Below are 27,784 nucleotides of genomic sequence, written 5' to 3'. Positions count from 1 at the left end.
CTACATAAACATGAGGGTGATTGGACAATTAGACAGGAGGATAGGACTGGACAATAGGACAGGGGGCACTGGGACAGGACAGGACGATAGGACAGGACTGGAACCTGACAGGGGTAAATAGGGGAGGGTATCTGATCTCACCTGTTTGGCTTTAGACTTGGTGATGGTATCTGACAGGGGTTTCTTCTTCTCCTTCACAGCAGTCTTGGAGAACAGCTCTACGAACTCCTCAAAGTTCACATCAGGCTCCTGTATCTTGTCCCAGACCAGCGACGTGCTCACCTCTCTAGGATGAGGGAAGAGTTAGTGAGGTTGTGACTGTTGGATCTTTACTCAAAGATCCCAGAAATGTTCCAGATTATTTGTGGGTAGCTAGACCTACAAAGCTCTATTCTTCATGGCTATCTGGCTGGCTAACAGTAGTGGCTGGCTAACAGTAGTAGCTAGCCAGCTAGCCCCATCAACAGTAGCCAGCTAGCCCCATCAACAGTAGCCAGCTAGCCCCATCAACAGTAGCCAGCTAGCCCCATCAACAGTAGCAGCTAGCCCCATCAACAGTAGCAGCTAGCCCCATCAACAGTAGCAGCGAGCCCCATCAACAGTAGCAGCTAGCCCCATCAACAGTAGCAGCTAGCCAGTTAGCCCTATCAACAGTAGCAGCTAGCCAGTTAGCCCTATCAACAGTAGCAGCTAGCCAGTTAGCCCTATCAACAGTAGCAGCTAGCCAGTTAGCCCTATCAACAGTAGCAGCTAGCCAGTTAGCCCTATCAACAGTAGCAGCTAGCCAGTTAGCCCTATCAACAGTAGCAGCTAGCCAGTTAGCCCTATCAACAGTAGCAGCTAGCCAGTTAGCCCTATCAACAGTAGCAGCTAGCCAGTTAGCCCTATCAACAGTAGCAGCTAGCCAGTTAGCCCTATCAACAGTAGCAGCTAGCCAGTTAGCCCTATCAACAGTAGCAGCTAGCCAGTTAGCCCTATCAACAGTAGCAGCTAGCCAGTTATCCCTATAATATATAATATAATAATAATAATAATAATAATAATAGGACTAACAGTAGCAGCTAGCCAGTTATCCCTAACAGTAGCAGCTAGCCAGTTATCCCTAACAGTAGCAGCTAGCCAGTTATCCCTATCAGTTTTCCAACTTTAATCATAATGAAGTAGGACTAAGACTCTTTATGACCTGATCCCAGATCAACACTCCTACTGAGACTCTTTATGACCTGATCCTAGATCACCACTCCTACTGAGACTCTTTATGACCTGATCCTAGATCACCACTCCTACTGAGACTTTATGACCTGATCCTAGATCACCACTCCTACTGAGACTCTGACCTGATCCTAGATCACCACTCCTACTGAGACTCTTTATGACCTGATCCTAGATCACCACTCCTACTGAGACTCTTTATGTCCTGATCCTAGATCACCACTCCTACTAAGACTATGACCTGATCCTAGATCACCACTCCTACTGAGACTCTTTATGTCCTGATCCTAGATCACCACTCCTACTGAGACTCTTTATGACCTGATCCTAGATCACCACTCCTACTGAGACTCTTTATGACCTGATCCTAGATCACCACTCCTACTGAGACTCTTTATGACCTGATCCTAGATCACCACTCCTACTGAGACTCTTTATGACCTGATCCTAGATCACCACTCCTACTGAGACTCTTTATGACCTGATCCTAGATCACCACTCCTACTGAGACTCTTTATGACCTGATCCTAGATCACCACTCCTACTGAGACTCTTTATGACCTGATCCTAGATCACCACTCCTACTGAGACTCTTTATGACCTGATCCTAGATCACCACTCCTACTGAGACTCTTTATGTCCTGATCCTAGATCACCACTCCTACTGAGACTATGACCTGATCCTAGATCACCACTCCTACTGAGACTCTTTATGACCTGATCCTAGATCACCACTCCTACTGAGACTCTTTATGTCCTGATCCTAGATCACCACTCCTACTGAGACTCTTTATGTCCTGATCCTAGATCACCACTCCTACTGAGACTCTTTATGACCTGATCCTAGATCACCACTCCTACTGAGACTCTTTATGACCTGATCCTAGATCACCACTCCTACTGAGACTCTTTATGACCTGATCCTAGATCACCACTCCTACTGAGACTCTTTATGACCTGATCCTAGATCACCACTCCTACTGAGACTCTTTATGACCTGATCCTAGATCACCACTCCTACTGAGACTCTTTATGACCTGATCCTAGATCACCACTCCTACTGAGACTCTTTATGACCTGATCCTAGATCACCACTCCTACTGAGACTCTTTATGTCCTGATCCTAGATCACCACTCCTACTGAGACTCTGACCTGATCCTAGATCACCACTCCTACTGAGACTCTTTATGACCTGATCCTAGATCACCACTCCTACTGAGACTCTTTATGTCCTGATCCTAGATCACCACTCCTACTGAGACTCTTTATGACCTGATCCTAGATCACCACTCCTACTGAGACTCTTTATGACCTGATCCTAGATCACCACTCCTACTGAGACTCTGACCTGATCCTAGATCACCACTCCTACTGAGACTCTGACCTGATCCTAGATCACCACTCCTACTGAGACTCATAATGACCTGATCCTAGATCACCACTCCTACTGAGACTCTTTATGACCTGATCCTAGATCACCACTACCTACTGAGACTCTTTATGACCTGATCCTAGATCACCACTCCTACTGAGACTATGACCTGATCCTAGATCACCACTCGTTCTCTAAAGCCTTTGTCAATACAGGTCCAGATGTTTATGTAACTAGCATAACTGTCATCATATAATAACTTTTTAGCATAAAGCTTTAGAAACAACTGCTGAAATAAAACATATGTCTTGTTAAATACATTTAATTGATTGATTACTTTTTGTGTTGAGCTGAGTTGAGCTGGATCCTGGTCCAGTAGAGAGGTTTCATGGGTCTGGGGGGCTCCACCACTCCTTTCCGGGGAGGTTTCTCCTGGGCCATGCCTAGAGCATACAGTCCCATGGGCAACGGAGGGACCAGGGAGCCCAGGGCACATGGAGGAGGGCCACAGCCAGGAGGAGGAGGAGGAGGAGGTCCTCCCATCCCAGGTAATGGTGGAGGGGGTGGGGGAGGGCCCATCCCTATCATCCCAGGTAAGGGAGGGGGTGGTGGGGGCATTGCACCCCCTGGTAGAGGAGGTGGAGGAGGTGGTGGGGGCATTGCACCCCCTGGTAGAGGAGGTGGAGGAGGTGGTGGGGGCATTGCACCCCCTGGTAGAGGAGGTGGAGGAGGTGGTGGGGGCATTGCACTCCCTGGTAGAGGAGGTGGAGGAGGTGGTGGGGGCATTGCACCCCCTGGTAGAGGAGGAGGTGGTGGGGGCATTGCACCCCCTGGTAGAGGAGGTGGAGGAGGTGGTGGAGGCATTGCACCCCCTGGTAGAGGAGGTGGAGGTGGTGGGGCATTGCACCCCCTGGTAGAGGAGGTGGAGGAGGTGGTGGAGGCATTGCACCCCCTGGTAGAGGAGGTGGAGCTGGTGGTGGGGGCATTGCACCCCTGGTAGAGGAGGTGGAGGAGGAGGAGCCATGGAGTGACCAGGTAAAGGAGGTGGAGGTGGGGGGGGGTTTAATGCCACTCGGCTGCTGTTGGCACGTACAGACAAATGCTGGTGCGACCTTAGGGGAGAAGGGTATGGGTAGAGACAGGGCCAGTTCTGGGGGAGTTTCAGGGGACAGGAGGAAGACAAAGGACTCTCCTCCAGCCTCATTCACAAACAAGGGTGGCATCTGGTCCGGTAAAGGCACTTTAAACTTATAGCTTTCCTCCATAGGTGACGTCTGGACAGACTTGGCCTCCAGACAACTCAGGAGACAGTCAGTCTGTTGGTCTACATGACAGACCTCCTTCACCATCCTCTCCTCAGTCTGTAGATCTACATGACAGACCTCCTTCACCATCCTCTCCTCAGTCTGTAGATCTACATGACAGACCTCCTTCACTATCCTCTCCTCAGTCTGTAGATCTACATGACAGACCTCCTTCACCATCCTCTCCTCAGTCTGTAGATCTACATGACAGACCTCCTTCACTATCCTCTCCTCAGTCTGTAGGTCTACATGACAGACCTCCCGGTAACGATCCCCCTCCACACCGGCCTCCGGCTCCTTAATGCTAATAATATCTCTGTCCAGCAGGGGGTGCTGTTCCTCCAGCTCAGCTATCTTAGTCCGCAGGTCCTCAATGGTCTGTTCTAACTGCTGGATCACATTGACGTGCTCCTCTTTCAGCTTCACTGTTTTCAGCACCGACTCCTCCTGGAGAGACAGAGGGGGGCCAGAGAGCGAGAGGGGGGCAGAGAGCGAGAGAGGGGGAGCCAGAGAGCGAGAGAGGGGGCCAGAGAGCGAGAGAGGGGGCCAGAGAGCGAGAGAGGGGGCGCCAGAGAGCGAGAGAGGAGGGGCCAGAGAGCGAGAGAGGGGGCCAGAGAGCGAGAGAGGGGGGCCAGAGAGCGAGGGCCAGAGAGCGAGAGAGGGGGCCAGAGAGCAAGCAGGGGGGCCAGAGAGCAAGCAGGGGGGCCAGAGAGCAAGCAGGGGGGCCAGAGAGCAAGCAGGGGGGCCAGAGAGCAAGCAGGGAGGGGCAGAGAGCAGAGGGAGGGGCAGAGAGCAAGAGGGGGGGGCCAGAGGGAGGGGCAGAGAGCAAGAGGGGGGGCAGAGAGCAAGCAAGAGCAAGGGGGGGGGCAGAGAGCAGAGAGCAAGAGGGGGGCAGAGAGCAGAGAGCAAGGGGGGCAGAGAGCAAGGGGGGCAGAGAGCAAGAGGGGGGCAGAGAGCAAGAGGGGGGCAGAGAGCAAGAGGGGGGCAGAGAGCAAGAGGGGGGCAGAGAGCAAGAGGGGGGGGCAGAGAGCAAGAGGTGGGGGCAGAGAGCAAGAGGTGGGGGCAGAGAGCAAGAGGTGGGGGCAGAGAGCAAGAGGGGGGCAGAGAGCAAGAGGGGGCAGAGAGCAAGAGGGGGGGCAGAGAGCAAGAGGGGGCAGAGAGCAAGAGGGGGGGCAGAGAGCAAGAGGGGGGCAGAGAGCAAGAGGGGGGCAGAGAGCAAGAGGAAAACAGTGTTCATTTAAACCTTTAAAGCAATATGTTAACTGTTTTATAACCAGAAGGAGAACAATGTTATATTCAACGTATTCTTGTTAGAGGCAGGGCTTCTTGTAGAGGAGCTAAATGACTTCATATGGGACAAGATGGCGGCTTTCAGAAGGACAATACTTCAACGACAAGGAGCATCTCTAGGAGACACAGATAAGAGATAAACATGGGAGAGGTCAGAGTCTGCCAGGTACTGGTCCACACACACCAAGACCCTCACTTACAACTGCTATTAAGAGTAATTCCACTAAACTAGTACAACTCTTAGTGGATGCTGCCCCCTTGTGGTTAATCAGGTGAAGGAGGCAAGGGCTATTCACGATGCTATTCTCTCCAAAGGGAAAGACTGTACAGTCCTATAGATAACCTCTCAGGTAGGGTTGGATGATTCCCTACTGATTTAGGAAATCTTACCCGGTACTTTGCAAATCTAGTCTGAGAATAGGGTGACTAGGGAGGATAGGGAGACTAGGATGACTGACCTGAAGTTGGCTGACTTCTTCCCTCTGATGTCTCTTCAGCCCCAAGATGGCTGCCTGGTGTTCTGTAGGAAGAGAGAGACAGGGTACTTCTATATTATCACAACCAGAATACAACCACAACCATGCACGGTCAACTAGACCAGACCACTTTCTACTGGTTCTAATCACTACCAGAATATAACCATGCACAGTCAACTAGACCAGACCACTTTCTACTGGTATTAATTTAATCACTACCAGAATACAACCACAACCATGCACGGTCAACTAGACCAGACCACTTTCTACTGGTATTAATCACTACCAGAATACAACCACAACCATGCACGGTCAACTAGACCAGACCACTTTCTACTGGTATTAATCACTACCAGAATACAACCATTTAGGTGTTAGAATCCGCAGCAAGGACAGACAGGATGTTTATCTGGGGGCGACGGGATGTTTGTCTGGGGGCGACGGGATGTTTGTCTGGGGGGAGACGCCGGGATGTTTGTCGGGGGGGTTGACGACGGGATGTTTGTCTGAGGGTGGGGGGAAGACGGATGTTTGTCGGAGGGGGGAAGACGAGATGTTTGTCGGAGGGGGGAAGACGAGATGTTTGTCGGAGGGGGACGGAAGACGAGATGTTTGTCGGAGGGGGACGGGATGTTTGTCGGAGGGGGAGACGACGGGATGTTTGTCGGAGGGGGACGGGATGTTTGTCGGAGGGGGACGGGATGTTTGTCGGAGGGGGGCGACGGGATGTTTGTCGGAGGGGGAGACGACGGGATGTTTGTCTGGGGGAAGACGACGGGATGTTTGTCGGGGGGGGAAGACGACGGGATGTTTGTCGGAGGGGGAAGACTAGATGTTTGTCGGAGGGGGACGGGAAGACGACGGATGTTTGTCGGGGGGGAAGACGACGGGATGTTTGTCGGGGGGTTGACGACGGGATGTTTGTCGGAGGGGGGGAGACGAGATGTTTGTCGGAGGGGGGAGACGATGTTTGTCGGAGGGGGGAGACGGGATGTTTGTCGGAGGGGGAGACGATGTTTGTCGGAGGGGGACGGGAAGGCGAGATGTTTGTCGGAGGGGGACGGGAAGACGAGATGTTTGTCGGAGGGGGACGGATGTTTGTCGGAGGGGGGAAGACGACGGGATGTTTGTCGGAGGGGGACGGGATGTTTGTCGGAGGGGGGCGACGGATGTTTGTCGGAGGGGGCGACGGGATGTTTGTCGGAGGGGGGAAGACGACGGGATGTTTGTCGGAGGGGGGAAGACGACGGGATGTTTGTCGGAGGGGGGAAAGACGACGGGATGTTTGTCGGGGGCAAGACGACGGATCTATGTCGGGGGTCAGAGAGGGAAAGCTGTGCTCAGAATATCAATCAATTTTGCCTGCCTAAGCACTGACTCATTGTTGCTATGCAACCTTGGCCCTTTCAATAGCATGTGGGACTACAGACAGACAGCACATGACGAGCAAGGCCAAAAATAGTTAAATTACCATGCAGAAACACATTCACAATGTAACTTACCTTCATCTCCCTCTAAAGGAATCAGAGCAGGAAAGAAGAGATCCAGATTAGAATCAAGCCTTTCCATAAATCTACACGGTTGGGTTAAATTAACCTGTTAAGTCGACCCTCTACTTTTTCGAACATTCTGTTAAAAATCGCGCAACATTTCAGCACCCTGCTACTCAGGCCAGGAATATAGTATATGCATATGATTAGTATGTGTGGATAGAAAACACTCAGACGTTTATAAAACTGGTTAAATCATAGAAAAGTGCAGGAAAATCTGATCACTGAAAATGGAAATAAATATCCATCCGCGACTTCAAGAAATTGTTCAAAGTGAACTGAATTAAATGAGGCCGAGGTTGCAGTGCCTACAGCTTCCACACGTTGTCTAGAGTCTTGTCATTTGATTCGCAATTGATTCTTGGTCTAACCGAATCAAGGGAATCGATTCCCTCCGGTCTCCGACCGGATGTTTTGGTCGAGCTCTCTCCAAGACATTTTTTCGAGACAGACACCTATAGAATTGACATCGCCTCCTGATGAATTTTATCGCTTATTAACGTGTACTAATACCTAAAGTTGCATTACAAAAGTATTTCGAAGTGTTTTGTGAAAGTTTATCGTCGACTTTTTGAATTTTAAAAAATGACGTTACGTTATGAAACGCTATTTTTTTCCGTTTATCACACAGTCTTCATAGATCGATATCTAGGCTATATATGGACCGATTTAATAAAAAAAAAGACCCAATAGTGATTATAGGACATCTAGGAGTGCCAACAAAGAAGCTCGTCAAAGGTAATGAATGTTTTAGATTGTATTTGTGCGGTTTGTGTAGCGACGACTATGCTAATTATTTTGTTTACGTCCCCTGCGGGTCTTTTGGGGTGTTACATGCTATCAGATAATAGCTTCTCATGCTTTCGCCGAAAAGCATTTTAAAAATCTGACTTGTTGCCTGGATTCACAACGAGTGTAGCTTTAATTCAATACCCTGCATGTGTATTTTAATGAACGTCTGAGTTTTAACTAGTACTATTAGCATTTAGCGTAGCGCATGGCTAAGGGACGAGGCTACGAGCTCCCCGCCCTGGCTAAGGGACGAGGCTACGAGCTCCCCGCCCTGGCTAAGGGACGAGGCTACGAGCTCCCCGCCCTGGCTAAGGGACGAGGCTACGAGCTCCCCGCCCTGGCTAAGGGACGAGGCTACGAGCTCCCCGCCCTGGCTAAGGGACGAGGCTACGAGCTCCCCGCCCTGGCTAAGGGACGAGGCTACGAGCTCCCCGCCCTGGCTAAGGGACGAGGCTACGAGCTCCCCGCCCTGGCTAAGGGACGAGGCTACGAGCTCCCCGCCCTGGCTAAGGGACGAGGCTCGGGACGAGGCTCCCCCCCCCCTGGCTAAGGGACGAGGCTACGAGCTCCCGCCCTGGCTAAGGGACGAGGCTACGAGCTCCCGCCCTGGCTAAGGGACGAGGCTACGAGCTCCCCGCCCTGGCCAAGGGACGAGGCTACGAGCTCCCCGCCCTGGCCAAGGGACGAGGCTACGAGCTCCCCGCCCTGGCCAAGGGACGAGGCTACGAGCTCCCCGCCCTGGCTAAGGGACGAGGCTACGAGCTCCCCGCCCTGGCTAAGGGACGAGGCTACGAGCTCCCCGCCCTGGCTAAGGAAGTTAACGTTTCTAGACTCCATCTGCAAAATCAGCGCTAGTGAGAGTTAAAGGAGAAAACAAGTACAACAGTCTGAAGTTCGTAACTGTTTTGATGAGGGCACCTTCCCACCTTGGTAGAACGTGTAACTATGTGTAATGAGACCTGGTCTGTTACAGTAGTTAGCCGTTTCAGATCTAGTCTCTACAGTATAATAGTATCTATATGGATGTGGTGAGGGCCCCTACCCTCCTCGGTGTACATGAGGCCTGGTCTGTTACAGTAGTTAGCCGTTTCAGATCTAGTCACTACAGTATAATAGTATCTATATGGATGTGGTGAGGGCCCCTACCCTCCTCGGTGTAATGAGACCTGGTCTGTTACAGTAGTTAGCCGTTTCAGATCTAGTCTCTACAGTATAATAGTATCTATATGGATGTGGTGAGGGCCCCTACCCTCCTCGGTGTAATGAGACCTGGTCTGTTACAGTAGTTAGCCGTTTCAGATCTAGTCTCTACAGTATAATAGTATCTATATGGATGTGGTGAGGGCCCCTACCCTCCTCGGTGTACATGAGGCCTGGTCTATCGTCTCCCACAGGTCTGGGTGGGGGCCACAGGGTCTTCAGGTGCCCAGGGAGGGGGGCCCGGCCCTCGAAGTGTTCCCTGGAGTGGGGGGGCTGGCTGACCGCTGCCCACGTGTACAGCTGGTCTTGCTGGGGGAGAGAGGGAGATAATATGACATACATGAGAATAGCATAAGGGGACAACAGAGGACAAAAGAGGAGATATTATGCTGTTAGGGGACAATAGAACAGTGGTTTCTCCTTTAAAAAGTTGTGCGTTTACGCCGCGGGACTTATAGGTAATTTGTCATTTAGTACGGTACCCTGCGTCACCACGTCATTGCTCCAGAACACCACCAGGGGAGTTAGACCACTGATTATGCTTTTGGGTCCTACTATGTCTCTAACTGATAATGAATGGGCGACATAAACCGAAATAGAAACTGATAATTGTGCACGACTTCAGTATTACTTACTAAAACTGTTGTTACACTAAGGTTTTTATTATTTCATTTGTTAGATCATTTATCTTACTGTAGTAGTAGTAGTAGTAGTAGTAGTAGTAGTAGTAGTGTAGGCCACACCCGACCGGTCACGTTGTACAGCGCCTGAGTGACGCAACAGTCTAAGACTATGCATTTCTCCCTCTAAAAAATAATAAATAATTCTAAATAACAAACAGGCTTTTTTAATAAATTAGTAACAATGTCTCACCCCATGTTTAAGAATTGCCTTTTTTCTTGCTGATTTGTAAACAATCTCCAAAATATTTAAGGGGCATTCCACTAATAAAAGGAAACGTTCCCGTTCTTAGTGTCAGTCTGCAGGTTCAAACTAAAACAATGTAACTAATAATGGTTTATGCTTTAGGCTTTCATTAATACAAATAATAAAAACACTTTCAAAATGCTGATCTTTATTTAGTTATTGATCCATAATGAATTACTATGGGAATAAATATCACTGAATTACAGAACTATCCTCCAATCCTCTACATGTAATTATTCGCGGAGAGTCACGTCATATTTTTCGAAAAACTGTAGGAGATATGAGTCTCACTAGTGTTGAGTCATGTGCTGTTAAAAGTGGGATAGGTAATTTAAAGAGAATATTAAAGTTAGAAGCAAAAGCCTACAACTATTTTAGCACCGTTTCACACTGCTCTGAGACAAGCATGAGGACTGGTCTTCATAAATGAATAAGATTGTTATTTGAACGTAATCTCGGTTTGGGTATTGGTTGGACTAGAATTAGAAAATTAGGGTGTATAAATGTTATGCTCTTAGCGTAACTTATTTTACTACGCAAGTCAACAAATTCTAATTTATAAGGACAGTCTACTCCTTCCTCCCTGTCGGGGACTTGAACCCCAGTCTCCCGCGTGCCCTGCCAGCACATTGGGATTCTTTAGCTAAATAGCCCAGTACTGTACTGCCGACCATCACGTTGTACAGTGCCATATTTTCCGCTCCATCCTAACGGGAACCCAGAGGGTCATTCCAGGATTATTATTATTTTTTTTTACAATTTTCTACATTGTAGAATAATAGTGAAGACATCAAAACTATGAAATAACACATGAAATCAGTTAACATTTACATTTAAGTCATTTAGCAGACGCTCTTATCCAGAGCGACTTACAAATTGGTGCATTCACCTTATGACATCCAGTGGAACAGCCACTTTACAATAGTGCATCTAAATATTTTAAGGGGGTGAGAAGGATTACTTTATCCTATCCTAGGTATTCCTTAAAGAGGTGTTAAGAACACATTTATTTACAAGGACAGTCTACTCCTTTCTCCCTGTCGGGGAATTGAACCCCGGTCTCCCACCCACATGCCCGAATTCTCTAGTACAGCAATTATTGAAGGTACTTGAGGTCACTGAGAAAGTCTGGACATGACCTGCTCTCCCTTATGTAAGAAATTAGACACTTTCCCATGTTTACTACAGAATGTATTGTAGGCTACGTTTACTTGTCAGACTGCATAGTCACCTAATAAACAAATGCAGGTGGCTTTTCTTCAAAATGCTTTAATAAATGCTTTCTTACCCAAATGTGAAAGCATATACTGTATAGTACTGTTTTTCTTCATCAGCATCTTTATGCTTTTGTTAATAAAATGATTAAAAAATCATCTTTCAAAATGCAGATGTTGATTTAGTCATGGATCCATAATGAATTACTATGGGAATAAATATGACTGAATTACAGAAATATTGGAACAAAGTTGTCTAATGAAGGCAAACAAATTGTTGCTTACTGGAAAATACTCCTTCAAACACACGGTCACGTTGTACAGCGTCATTATGGCTATTAGCAGGGCACGTTGTACAGCGTCATTATGGCTATTAGCAGGGCACGTTGTACAGCGTCATTATGGCTATTAGCAGGGCACGTTGTACAGCGTCATTATGGCTATTAGCAGGTCACGTTGTACAGCGTCATTATGGCTATTAGCAGGTCACGTTGTACAGCGTCATTATGGCTATTAGCAGGTCACGTTGTACAGCGTCATTATGGCTATTAGCAGGGCTATATTTTGGGCTATATAAAATTATCAGATTACAATCGCTCACCGTTATTTTTTTAAATGAAATAATCTCAAATATTGTTATATATAGCCTTCTATTCTTAAGATATGTTATATATAGCCTTCTATTCTTAAGATATGTTATATATAGCCTTCTATTCTTAAGATATGTTATATATAGCCTTCTATTCTTAAGATATATGTTATATATAGCCTTCTATTCTTAAGATATATGTTATATATAGCCTTCTATTCTTAAGAATAGAAGAAAAAAATATTGTTATATATTGTTATATATAGCCTTCTATTCTTAAGAAATGTGTTGACTGAATATAAGCAAGTGATGTCTCCTAAATAATCAAGTTAGGCGTCTCCAGAAATAAATAATTCTAAATAACAAACTGGCTTTATTTACAAATTAGTGAGAATGTCTCACCTCATGTTCAAGAACTGCATTTTTCCTCGCTCACTCGAGGTTAATTGAAAATGAAATCTCCAATATAGTTACTTTTTAAACAAAGTGATTCTTATTAATGAATTAATTTAGAATTATATACAAGTCCCTTAGATATTCTCACAGACCCTAACGGAAAATGCCCCTTAGATATTAATTTAGAGTCCTCCAATCATCTAAATGTAATTATTGGTGGAGAATCAAGTCATTTAAAAACATGTTTAGATATACTGTAGTCCTAGCATAGGCGAAATGAGTGTTGGTTACACTACAATTAGGGTGTGGAAATGTTATGCCCCTTAGATATTAATGTAGAAACCTCCAATCCTTTTATACTGTAGCCTACTCCCGACCGTCACGTTGTACAGCGCAATATTTTCCATCTTAACGGAAACCCTGAAAAGTTTCAGTTTTCTCGGAATGGAAAATATTATATTAATCACATTTCTTAAAATCAAGCCCATGTACTACGTTATAACAGAAAATATATAATGGCATAAGGGGACAAAGGACATTCCCAATTTAGTGCACTATGGGCCCTATTCCCTATTTAGTGCACTATGGGTCCTGGTCTAAAATAGTGCACTATAAAGGGAATAGGGTGCCATTATTCATTCTACAATCATAAGTGAACCAATCACATGGACTAATCCCATTTCAGATGGATAAGTCTCGTCTTGGATGCTGAGTGCAACGGAAGGGACATCACATGCCGTGTGTACTCAACCATGTTAGATCGAAGAACAAAAGCACCCGTCCCAAATGTCCCTGGTCAAAAGTCGTGCACTACATAGGGAATAGGGTGCTACCGTACTTTGGACAGAGACACAGCCTTGTGCATATTGCTCCTATGCTAACCTGCAGGTGCTCAAATAGGTTGCATTTCCTGCGGACGGTCTGTTTGAGTTTGAGCCATGCTAGGTCCAGCCTCCTCTCCCTCTCCTCCCCTCTTCCCTGGCCATTGATGGTTAGTAGCTCTCGGACTAGCTCTGGAACCCGAGACAGCACCACACACTCAGAGGCCCCCACATCATCATTAGCTAGAGCCAGGGAGGAGGAGGAAGAGCCCCCATCGGTCTCTACGCCTGACTCTGACATATACGCCATGTCCTTGTCTGCTTTAATCTGTCAGTTCCTGGACAGAATATTGAATTTTATGGCGCATAGTCTCCGGACTCAGCTCTCTGCACTTCCTGTTTGGAACATGTAGCTATTCCGTCATCGCCAAGACCGCTGAGGGAAAAATGTGGAGTTTGCATTTTCGAAAAATAAAATCAACAAATCCCCTCGAGGTGGTAAACGGTGGTGTTTTTTCCCTCTGCTCTGCTGTTCTCTATTCCTCTTCTGACAACGCAGTGAGTTACTGCCAGTCTGACACTTCTTTCCTGTCACCGGTCTGCGATCCTGAAAACTCCCTAAGACACTGCATCCTCTGCGAAACTGCAGCAGTCCCCAGAAACATTGGGCGTCGCTGCCCTCCCCTCCTGTTCTCATGGTAACTCTGACCAGTCCAGACTCAGAGAGCCTGATATAGTGGACTGGTCTCTTCTCCCTGCTGTCATTGTAGCTTCAGGGAAGTCACCGGGTTTTTGCACAGGCTGATGGGCCGGCTTGCAGTCAGATCAGGTTGCTTTATGACTACGCTTTCTCCTTCTCTATATTGCTGCTCTGTGCTGCACAGGGAGGAGAGGGGAGAGGGAGGGCAGAGAACGATCATATATTCACAGGTCAAAGCCTGAGAGCTGCCCTGTCCCATCCTTTCCTGTCTGTAATCAGCTACACTTTGCCTTAGTGTTCCCATGGCCATATTATAGCGTCAGGCTACAATCTGAAACCGGTCCCATCTGTATACCTCTGAGGAGAACATAAGTCAGGCAGGGAGGGAGCGCAAAAGGGCTGTCGTTCTCTATTATTGCTACAACATGCAGCAGTACAGTGTTCACACAGCTAGCCAGGAGGCTGGTCCCCTCCAGAGAGACACACTGTACCAACAGCTAGCCAGGAGGCTGGTCCCTCCAGAGACAAACTGTACCAACAGCTAGCCAGGAGACTGGTCCCTCCAGAGACACACTGTACCAACAGCTAGCCAAGAGACTGGTCCCTCCAGAGAGACACACTGTACCAACAGCTAGCCAGGAGACTGGTCCCTCCAGAGAGCCACTAAGAACACTGACTCCGCATCCTCAAGCATTTATGACTTTCACTGTGGCATTGTCACCATAACAACAAGGTGGCTCTTGTTACAGATAGCATCACAGCCATTAGCGTTGTGTGTTAGAGCTCAGAGCACTCGAACTCAGCAAAACCATACCTAAAGTGCATTGCGGCCGGCCGACACCCAGAGGGCATAGCGACTGACCGACACCCAGAGGGCATAGCGATCAATAAAAATGACATCTGATCGATATGAAAGGCCTATGAAAAGGAGAGACAAATACACTACAAACATCCCATCCAACCTGGAGGAGGAAATTATTGTCCAAAAACAAACAAAAGTGTCACTGACCCAATGATGAAGACAGTGAATATGCACTATTTTCTTCACTGGTGCTAATAAGATATACTACAAAAAAAAATAAAAAATAAGATCAGCTACTCAATTAAGTTAAGAACTGTGATACCTAAAAGACAGATTGGAGTCGTTACAGCAATAGTAATTTGCTTTCCAAACAGTTTTTTCCGTGAATGTATTTTTAAAATATTGCGATACGTATGACTGGGTTGCAAAACAACAATGCATTGGGTATTTGCAGCGCTGCTGCCCAAACTGCCCTTCTTACTCTAGGCTTAAAACAACAATACATTGGGTATTTGCAGCGCTGCTGCCCAAACTGCCCTTCTTACTCTAGGCTTAAAACAACAATACATTGGGTATTTGCAGCGCTGCTGCCCAAACTGCCCTTCTTACTCTAGGCTTAAAACAACAATACATTGGGTATTTGCAGCGCTGCTGCCCAAACTGCCCTTCTTACTCTAGGCTTAAAACAACAATACATTGGGTATTTGCAGCGCTGCTGCCCAAACTGCCCTTCTTACTCTAGGCTTAAAACAACAATACATTGGGTATTTGCAGCGCTGCTGCCCAAACTGCCCTTCTTACTCTAGGCTTAAAACAACAATGCATTGGGTATTTGCAGCGCTGCTGCCCAAACTGCCCTTCTTACTCTAGGCTTAAAACAACAATACATTGGGTATTTGCAGCGCTGCTGCCCAAACTGCCCTTCTCACTCTAGGCTTAAAACAACAATACATTGGGTATTTGCAGCGCTGCTGCCCAAACTGCCCTTCTCACTCTAGGCTTAAAACAACAATACATTGGGTATTTGCAGCTCTGCTGCCCAAACTGCCCTTCTTACTCTAGGCTTAAAACAACAATACATTGGGTATTTGCAGCGCTGCTGCCCAAACTGCCCTTCTTACTCTAGGCTTAAAACAACAATGCATTGGGTATTTGCAGCGCTGCTGCCCAAACTGCCCTTCTTACTCTAGGCTTAAAACAACAATACATTGGGTATTTGCAGCGCTGCTGCCCAAACTGCCCTTCTTACTCTAGGCTTAAAACAACAATGCATTGGGTATTTGCAGCGCTGCTGCCCAAACTGCCCTTCTTACTCTAGGCTTAAAACAACAATACATTGGGTATTTGCAGCGCTGCTGCCCAAACTGCCCTTCTTACTCTAGGCTTAAAACAACAATACATTGGGTATTTGCAGCGCTGCTGCCCAAACTGCCCTTCTTACTCTAGGCTTAAAACAACAATACATTGGGTATTTGCAGCGCTGCTGCCCAAACTGCCCTTCTTACTCTAGGCTTAAAACAACAATACATTGGGTATTTGCAGCTCTGCTGCCCAAACTGCCCTTCTTACTCTAGGCTTAAAACAACAATACATTGGGTATTTGCAGCGCTGCTGCCCAAACTGCCCTTCTTACTCTAGGCTTAAAACAACAATACATTAGGTATTTGCAGCTCTGCTGCCCAAACTGCCCTTCTTACTCTAGGCTTAAAACAACAATACATTGGGTATTTGCAGCTCTGCTGCCCAAACTGCCCTTCTTACTCTAGGCTTAAAACAACAATACATTGGGTATTTGCAGCTCTGCTGCCCAAACTGCCCTTCTTACTCTAGGCTTAAAACAACAATACATTGGGTATTTGCAGCTCTGCTGCCCAAACTGCCCTTCTTACTCTAGGCTTAAAACAACAATACATTGGGTATTTGCAGCGCTGCTGCCCAAACTGCCCTTCTTACTCTAGGCTTAAAACAACAATACATTGGGTATTTGCAGCTCTGCTGCCCAAACTGCCCTTCTTACTCTAGGCTTAAAACAACAATACATTGGGTATTTGCAGCGCTGCTGCCCAAACTGCCCTTCTTACTCTAGACTTAAAACAACAATACATTGGGTATTTGCAGCGCTGCTGCCCAAACTGCCCTTCTTACTCTAGGCTTAAAACAACAATACATTGGGTATTTGCAGCTCTGCTGCCCAAACTGCCCTTCTTACTCTAGTCTTAAAACAACAATACATTGGGTATTTGCAGCTCTGCCGCCCAAACTGCCCTTCTTACTCTAGGCTTAAAACAACAATACATTGGGTATTTGCAGCGCTGCTGCCCAAACTGCCCTTCTTACTCTAGGCTTAAAACAATCAACAGCTTAACGTAGCTAATGATCCTCTGTGGCCAAGTTGTGCTTTCTGGTGTAGTAGCCCATTTTAAATTATTGTATTTTATTTATATATATTTGTGTGTGTTATATATATATATATATATATATATATATATATTGCACACAGAAGCAAGCTAATTTGGCTGGGCCTTTAATTTTGGCGATTTAAATCCATTTTCTTCAAGGAAAGCTTTTCCTACCAGTCATGACGTTTTCATCCGATTGTCAAACAATCCCTTAACAAAAAAGGCGTCCCCTTCAGGCTACCTGCACACATTCCTTCACTCACAAAATAACACTTCCATCATCCAAACAGTGCACTGTGCACCCGCAATTTAAAGACTGGAAAGAGACCGCGGTTTACAAAACATCTACTACGTGTAGACTACTGTACTGCCGTTCTGTGACAGTCAGTCATTAGGTCTACACGTTTAGGCTGAATTGATGCATCCACTGTTGTCCATGCGAGCCTCGGTCTCCACCACTCATCTCCGCCTTGACAATGTGTAAGTGTTCTCCTCAAACCACAACGCCATTTGGAGAGTATACCACCCGGTTCCCAGTTAATTCACTCATCTGTCCCGCGGCTGACATGCAGTAATGTTAACGGTGGCGCAGACAATAGTATTTTTTTTTTTTACATGTTGTGTTAATTGTGACGGGCTCAAGTTTTACGGTTACGGCGCCCCAACACTATTTATTTTACCAAGACACAATGGGATATTTACTGTCTAGCATACTACATATCAACACAATGGGATATTTACTGTCTAGCATACTGCATATCAACACAATGGGATATTTACTGTCTAACATACTGCATATGAACACAATGGGACTGAACCAGGGATATTTACTGTCTAACATACTGCATATCAACACAATGGGACTGAACCAGGGGAATATTTACTGTCTAACATACTACATATCAACACAATGGGATATTTACTGTCTAACATACTGCATATCAACACAATGGGACTGAACCAGGGAATATTTACTGTCTAACATACTACATATCAACACAATGGGATATTTACTGTCTAGCATACTGCATATCAACACAATGGGACTGAACCAGGGAATATTTACTGTCTAACATACTGCATATCAACACAATGGGATATTTACTGTCTAACATACTGCATATCAACACAATGGGATATTTACTGTCTAACATACTGCATATCAACACAATGGGATATTTACTGTCTAACATACTGCATATCAACACAATGGGATATTTACTGTCTAGAATACTGCATATCAACACAATGGGATATTTACTGTCTAACATACTGCATATCAACACAATGGGATATTTACTGTCTAGCATACTGCATATCAACACAATGGGATATTTACTGTCTAGCATACTGCATATCAACATAATGGGATATTTACTGTCTAACATACTGCATATCAACACAATGGGACTGAACCAGGGGAATATTTACTGTCTAACATACTGCATATCAACACAATGGAATATTTACTGTCTAACATACTGCATATCAACACAATGGGATATTTACTGTCTAACATACTGCATGTCAACACAATGGGATATTTACTGTCTAGCATACTGCATGTCAACACAATGGGATATTTACTGTCTAACATACTGCATATCAACACAATGGGACTGAACCAGGGGAATATTTACTGTCTAACATACTGCATATCAACACAATGGGACTGAACCAGGGGAATATTTACTGTCTAACATACTGCATATCAACACAATGGGACTGAACCAGGGGAATATTTACTGTCTAACATACTGCATATCAACACAATGGGATATTTACTGTCTAGCATACTGCATATCAACACAATGGGATATTTACTGTCTAGCATACTGCATATCAACACAATGGGATATTTACTGTCTAGCATACTGCATATCAACACAATGGGACTGAACCAGGGAATATTTACTGTCTAACATACTACATATCAACACAATGGGATATTTACTGTCTAACATACTGCATATCAACACAATGGGATATTTACTGTCTAGCATACTGCATATCAACACAATGGGACATTTACTGTCTAACATACTGCATATCAACACAATGGGATATTTACTGTCTAGCATACTGCATATCAACACAATGGGACATTTACTGTCTAACATACTGCATATGAACACAATGGGACTGAACCAGGGGATATTTACTGTCTAACATACTGCATATCAACACAATGGGACTGAACCAGGGGAATATTTACTGTCTAACATACTACATATCAACACAATGGGATATTTACTGTCTAACATACTGCATATCAACACAATGGGATATTTACTGTCTAACATACTGCATATCAACACAATGGGACTGAACCAGGGAATATTTACTGTCTAGCATACTGCATATCAACACAATGGGATATTTACTGTCTAGCATACTGCATATCAACATAATGGGATATTTACTGTCTAACATACTGCATATCAACACAATGGGACTGAACCAGGGGAATATTTACTGTCTAACATACTGCATATCAACACAATGGGATATTTACTGTCTAACATACTGCATATCAACACAATGGGATATTTACTGTCTAGCATACTGCATATCAACACAATGGGATATTTACTGTCTAACATACTGCATATCAACACAATGGGATATTTACTGTCTAACATACTGCATATCAACACAATGGGATATTTACTGTCTAACATACTGCATATCAACACAATGGGACTGAACCAGGGGAATATTTACTGTCTAACATACTGCATATCAACACAATGGGATATTTACTGTCTAGCATACTGCATATCAACACAATGGGATATTTACTGTCTAACATACTGCATATCAACACAATGGGATATTTACTGTCTAACATACTGCATATCAACACAATGGGATATTTACTGTCTAACATACTGCATATCAACACAATGGGATATTTACTGTCTAGCATACTGCATATCAACACAATGGGATATTTACTGTCTAACATACTGCATATCAACACAATGGGACATTTACTGTCTAACATACTGCATATCAACACAATGGGATATTTACTGTCTAGCATACTGCATATCAACACAATGGGACATTTACTGTCTAACATACTGCATATCAACACAATGGGATATTTACTGTCTAACATACTGCATATCAACACAATGGGACTGAACCAGGGAATATTTACTGTCTAACATACTGCATATCAACACAATGGGATATTTACTGTCTAGCATACTGCATATCAACACAATGGGATATTTACTGTCTAACATACTGCATATCAACACAATGGGATATTTACTGTCTAACATACTGCATATCAACACAATGGGATATTTACTGTCTAACATACTGCATATCAACACAATGGGATATTTACTGTCTAACATACTGCATATCAACACAATGGGATATTTACTGTCTAACATACTGCATATCAACACAATGGGATATTTACTGTCTAACATACTGCATATCAACACAATGGGATATTTACTGTCTAACATACTGCATGTCAACACAATGGGATATTTACTGTCTAGCATACTGCATGTCAACACAATGGGATATTTACTGTCTAACATACTGCATATCAACACAATGGGACTGAACCAGGGGAATATTTACTGTCTAACATACTGCATATCAACACAATGGGATATTTACTGTCTAACATACTGCATATCAACACAATGGGATATTTACTGTCTAGCATACTGCATATCAACACAATGGGATATTTACTGTCTAACATAGTAAATATCCCATTGTGTTGATATGCATGTTAGACAGTAAATATCCCATTGTGTTGATATGCAGTGTCTAACATACTGCATATCAACACAATGGGACTGAACCAGGGAATATTTACTGTCTAACATACTACATATCAACACAATGGGATATTTACTGTCTAACATACTGCATATCAACACAATGGGATATTTACTGTCTAGCATACTGCATATCAACACAATGGGACATTTACTGTCTAACATACTGCATATCAACACAATGGGATATTTACTGTCTAGCATACTGCATATCAACACAATGGGACATTTACTGTCTAACATACTGCATATGAACACAATGGGACTGAACCAGGGGATATTTACTGTCTAACATACTGCATATCAACACAATGGGATATTTACTGTCTAACATACTGCATATCAACACAATGGGATATTTACTGTCTAACATACTGCATATCAACACAATGGGATATTTACTGTCTAACATACTGCATATCAACACAATGGGATATTTACTGTCTAACATACTGCATATCAACACAATGGGATATTTACTGTCTAACATACTGCATATCAACACAATGGGATATTTACTGTCTAACATACTGCATATCAACACAATGGGATATTTACTGTCTAACATACTGCATGTCAACACAATGGGATATTTACTGTCTAGCATACTGCATGTCAACACAATGGGATATTTACTGTCTAACATACTGCATATCAACACAATGGGACTGAACCAGGGGATATTTACTGTCTAACATACTGCATATCAACACAATGGGATATTTACTGTCTAGCATACTGCATATCAACACAATGGGATATTTACTGTCTAACATACTGCATATCAACACAATGGGATATTTACTGTCTAGCATACTGCATATCAACACAATGGGATATTTACTGTCTAACATACTGCATATCAACACAATGGGATATTTACTGTCTAACATACTGCATATCAACACAATGGGACTGAACCAGGGAATATTTACTGTCTGACATACTACATATCAACACAATGGGATATTTACTGTCTAACATACTGCATATCAACACAATGGGATATTTACTGTCTAGCATACTGCATATCAACACAATGGGATATTTACTGTCTAACATACTGCATATCAACACAATGGGATATTTACTGTCTAACATACTGCATATCAACACAATGGGACTGAACCAGGGAATATTTACTGTCTAACATACTACATATCAACACAATGGGATATTTACTGTCTAACATACTGCATATCAACACAATGGGATATTTACTGTCTAGCATACTGCATATCAACACAATGGGATATTTACTGTCTAGCATACTGCATATCAACACAATGGGATATTTACTGTCTAACATACTGCATATGAACACAATGGGATATTTACTGTCTAACATACTGCATATCAACACAATGGGACATTTACTGTCTAACATACTGCATATCAACACAATGGGATATTTACTGTCTAGCATACTGCATATCAACACAATGGGACATTTACTGTCTAACATACTGCATATGAACACAATGGGACTGAACCAGGGGATATTTACTGTCTAACATACTGCATATCAACACAATGGGACTGAACCAGGGAATATTTACTGTCTAACATACTACATATCAACACAATGGGATATTTACTGTCTAACATACTGCATATCAACACAATGGGATATTTACTGTCTAACATACTGCATATCAACACAATGGGACTGAACCAGGGGAATATTTACTGTCTAGCATACTGCATATCAACACAATGGGATATTTACTGTCTAGCATACTGCATATCAACATAATGGGATATTTACTGTCTAGCATACTGCATATCAACACAATGGGACTGAACCAGGGGAATATTTACTGTCTAGCATACTGCATATCAACACAATGGGATATTTACTGTCTAGCATACTGCATATCAACACAATGGGATATTTACTGTCTAACATACTGCATATCAACACAATGGGATATTTACTGTCTAACATACTGCATATCAACACAATGGGATATTTACTGTCTAGCATACTGCATATCAACACAATGGAATATTTACTGTCTAGCATACTGCATATCAACACAATGGGATATTTACTGTCTAACATACTGCATATCAACACAATGGGATATTTACTGTCTAGCATACTGCATATCAACACAATGGAATATTTACTGTCTAGCATACTGCATATCAACACAATGGGATATTTACTGTCTAACATACTGCATATCAACACAATGGGATATTTACTGTCTAGCATACTGCATATCAACACAATGGGATATTTACTGTCTAACATACTGCATATCAACACAATGGGATATTTACTGTCTAACATACTGCATATCAACACAATGGGATATTTACTGTCTAACATACTGCATATCAACACAATGGGATATTTACTGTCTAACATACTGCATATCAACACAATGGGATATTTACTGTCTAGCATACTGCATGTCAACACAATGGGATATTTACTGTCTAACATACTGCATATCAACACAATGGGACTGAACCAGGGGATATTTACTGTCTAACATACTGCATATCAACACAATGGGATATTTACTGTCTAACATACTGCATATCAACACAATGGGATATTTACTGTCTAACATACTGCATATCAACACAATGGGATATTTACTGTCTAGCATACTGCATATCAACACAATGGGATATTTACTGTCTAGCATACTGCATATCAACACAATGGGATATTTACTGTCTAACATACTGCATATCAACACAATGGGATATTTACTGTCTAGCATACTGCATATCAACACAATGGGATATTTACTGTCTAACATACTGCATATCAACACAATGGGATATTTACTGTCTAGCATACTGCATATCAACACAATGGGATATTTACTGTCTAACATACTGCATATCAACACAATGGGATATTTACTGTCTAACATACTGCATATCAACACAATGGGATATTTACTGTCTAGCATACTGCATATCAACACAATGGGACTGAACCAGGGGAATATTTACTGTCTAGCATACTGCATATCAACACAATGGGATATTTACTGTCTAACATACTGCATATCAACACAATGGGATATTTACTGTCTAGCATACTGCATATCAACACAATGGGACATTTACTGTCTAACATACTGCATATGAACACAATGGGATATTTACTGTCTAACATACTGCATATCAACACAATGGGATATTTACTGTCTAACATACTGCATATCAACACAATGGGATATTTACTGTCTAACATACTGCATATCAACACAATGGGATATTTACTGTCTAACATACTGCATATCAACACAATGGGATATTTACTGTCTAGCATACTGCATGTCAACACAATGGGATATTTACTGTCTAACATACTGCATGTCAACACAATGGGACTGAACCAGGGGATATTTACTGTCTAACATACTGCATATCAACACAATGGGATATTTACTGTCTAGCATACTGCATATCAACACAATGGGATATTTACTGTCTAACATACTGCATATCAACACAATGGGATATTTACTGTCTAACATACTGCATATCAACACAATGGGATATTTACTGTCTAACATACTGCATATCAACACAATGGGACTGAACCAGGGGAATATTTACTGTCTAACATACTACATGTCAACACAATGGGATATTTACTGTCTAACATACTGCATATCAACACAATGGGATATTTACTGTCTAGCATACTGCATATCAACACAATGGGACATTTACTGTCTAACATACTGCATATGAACACAATGGGATATTTACTGTCTAACATACTGCATATCAACACAATGGGATATTTACTGTCTAACATACTGCATATCAACACAATGGGATATTTACTGTCTAACATACTGCATATCAACACAATGGGATATTTACTGTCTAACATACTGCATATCAACACAATGGGATATTTACTGTCTAGCATACTGCATATCAACACAATGGGACTGAACTTTATTTATTTAACGAGGCAAGTCAGTGTTTACAATGACGGCCTGCCCCGGCAAAACCATATATCCTATATATGACTCACGTGGAACAGGGTTGAGGGTCCTGGTGTAGGATATGACTCACGTGGAACAGGATTGAGGGTCCTGGTATAGGATATGACTCACGTGGAACAGGGTTGTGGGTCCTGGTGTAGGATATGACTCACGTGGAACAGGATTGAGGGTCCTGGTATAGGATATGACTCACGTGGAACAGGGTTGTGGGTCCTGGTGTAGGATATGACTCACGTGGAACAGGATTGTGGGTCCTGGTGTAGGATATGACTCACGTGGAACAGGATTGAGGGTCCTGGTATAGGATATGACTCACGTGGAACAGGGTTGAGGGTCCTGGTATAGGATATGACTCACGTGGAACAGGGTGGAGGGTCCTGGTGTAGGATATGACTCACGTGGAACAGGATTGAGGGTCCTGGTATAGGATATGACTCACGTGGAACAGGGTTGAGGGTCCTGGTATAGGATATGACTCACGTGGAACAGGGTTGAGGGTCCTGGTATAGGATATGACTCACGTGGAACAGGGTTGAGGGTCCTGGTGTAGGATATGACTCACGTGGAACAGGGTTGAGGGTCCTGGTGTAGGATATGACACTCACGTGGAACTTGCATGGCGCAGCGAGTTGTGGGTTGGACCCTCCTATTGTGTCTCTGAAGCAGTCAGTGAAGGGTAGTAACAGACCCATGGCCAGAATCCGAGAACACAGCTTCTCAGCTTCCTCTGGCTGGGCATCTTCCTGTTGTAGGAACAACTTCTCTAGGAGAGTACGACCTGGAGGTAGAGAGAGACATCAATATTACTACAGTCTAACAACTTCTCTAGGAGAGTACGACCTGGAGGTAGAGAGAGACATCAATATTACTACAGTCTAACAACTTCTCTAGGAGAGTACGACCTGGAGGTAGAGACATCAATATTACTACAGTCTAACAACTTCTCTAGCAGAGTACGACCTGGAGGTAGAGAGAGACATCAACATTACTACAGTCTAACAACTTCTCTAGGAGAGTACGACCTGGAGGTAGAGAGAGACGTCAATATTACTACAGTCTAACAACTTCTCTAGGAGAGTACGACCTGGAGGTAGAGAGAGACATCAACATTACTACAGTCTAACAACTTCTCTAGGAGAGTACGACCTGGAGGTAGAGAGAGACATCAATATTACTACAGTCTAACAACTTCTCTAGGAGAGTACGACCTGGAGGTAGAGACATCAATATTACTACAGTCTAACAACTTCTCTAGCAGAGTACGACCTGGAGGTAGAGACATCAACATTACTACAGTAGACCTAGAGTCAACCAGACATACGTGTGTGATATATATTTTAAAAACACGTCCCTTTTTCAGGACCCTGTCTTTCAAAGATCATTCATAAAAATCCAAGTAACTTCACAGATCTTCATTGATTTGATTTGATTGTAAAGGGTTTAAACACTGTTTCCCATCCTTGTTCAATGAACCATAAACCATTAATGAACATGCACCTGTGGAACGGTCATTAAGACACCAACAGCTTACACACGGTAGGCAATTAAGGTCACAGTTATGAATATTTAGGACACTAAAGAGGCCTTTCTACTGACTTGAAAAACACCAACAGAAAGATGCCCAGGGTCCCTGCTCATCTGCGTGAACGTGCCTTAGACATGCTGCAAGGAGGCATGAGGACTGCAGATGTGGCCAGGGCAATAAATTACAATGTCCGTACTGTGAGACTCGTAAGACAGCGCTACAGGGAGACAGGACGGACATCTGACCGTCATCGCAGTGGCAAACCACGTGTAACAACACCTGCACAGGATCGGTACATCCTAACATCACACCTGCGGGACAGGTACAGGATGGCAACAACAACTGCCCGAGTTACACCAGGAACGCACAATCCCTCCATCAGTGCTCAGACTGTCCGCAATGGGCTGAGAGAGGCTGGACTGAGGGCTTGTAGGCCTGTTGTAAGGCAGGTCCTCACCAGACATAACCAGCAACAGCATCGCCTATGGGCACAAACCCACCATCGCTGGACCAGACAGGACTGACAAAAAGTGCTCTTCACTGACGAGTCGCGGTTTTGTCTCACCAGGTGTGATGGTCGGATTTCGCGTTTATCGTTGAAGGAATGAGCGTTACACAGAGGCCTGTACTCTGGAGCGGGATCGATTTGGAGGTGGAGGGTCCGTCATGGTCTGGGGTGGTGTGTCACAGCATCATCGGACTGAGCTTGTTGTCATTGCAGGCAATCTCAACGCTGTGTGTTACAGGGAAGACATCCTCCTCCCTCATGTGGTACCCTTCCTGCAGGCTCATCCTGACATGACCCTCCAGCATGACGATGCCACCCGCCATACTGCTCATCCTGACATGACCCTCCAGCATGACAATGCCACCCGCCATACTGCTCATCCTGACATGACCCTCCAGCATGACAATGCCACCCGCCATACTGCTCATCCTGACATGACCCTCCAGCATGACAATGCCACCCGCCATACTGCTCATCCTGACATGACCCTCCAGCATGACAATGCCACCAGCCATACTGCTCATCCTGACATGACCCTCCAGCATGACAATGCCACCCGCCATACTGCTCATCCTGACATGACCCTCCAGCATGACGATGCCACCCGCCATACTGCTCATCCTGACATGACCCTCCAGCATGACAATGCCACCCGCCATACTGCTCATCCTGACATGACCCTCCAGCATGACAATGCCACCCGCCATACTGCTCATCCTGACATGACCCTCCAGCATGACAATGCCACCCGCCATACTGCTCATCCTGACATGACCCTCCAGCATGACGATGCCACCCGCCATACTGCTCATCCTGACATGACCCTCCAGCATGACGATGCCACCCGCCATACTGCTCATCCTGACATGACCCTCCAGCATGACAACGCCACCCGCCAT

The 27,784-nt window shown here is 44.3% G+C and overlaps 1 protein-coding gene across 1 annotated transcript; it reads right to left on the bottom strand.

Moving 5' to 3' along the window:
* On the bottom strand, positions 1–27,784 carry LOC127919059 (formin-2-like). Its single transcript, XM_052502478.1, has 7 exons — positions 27,661–27,784; positions 25,458–25,630; positions 9,350–9,506; positions 5,638–5,699; positions 3,535–4,336; positions 2,923–3,415; positions 1–286 (listed from the first exon to the last, which is right to left on the bottom strand). Exons 1-7 carry the CDS (start codon positions 27,782–27,784, stop codon positions 1–3), a joined length of 2,097 nt encoding a protein of 698 aa, XP_052358438.1.

This window comes from Oncorhynchus keta, unplaced genomic scaffold (assembly GCF_023373465.1).
Source record: "Oncorhynchus keta strain PuntledgeMale-10-30-2019 unplaced genomic scaffold, Oket_V2 Un_contig_15608_pilon_pilon, whole genome shotgun sequence".
Classification (NCBI taxonomy): Eukaryota; Metazoa; Chordata; class Actinopteri; order Salmoniformes; family Salmonidae; genus Oncorhynchus; species Oncorhynchus keta.
This window is presented reverse-complemented; position numbering and strand designations above follow the sequence as displayed.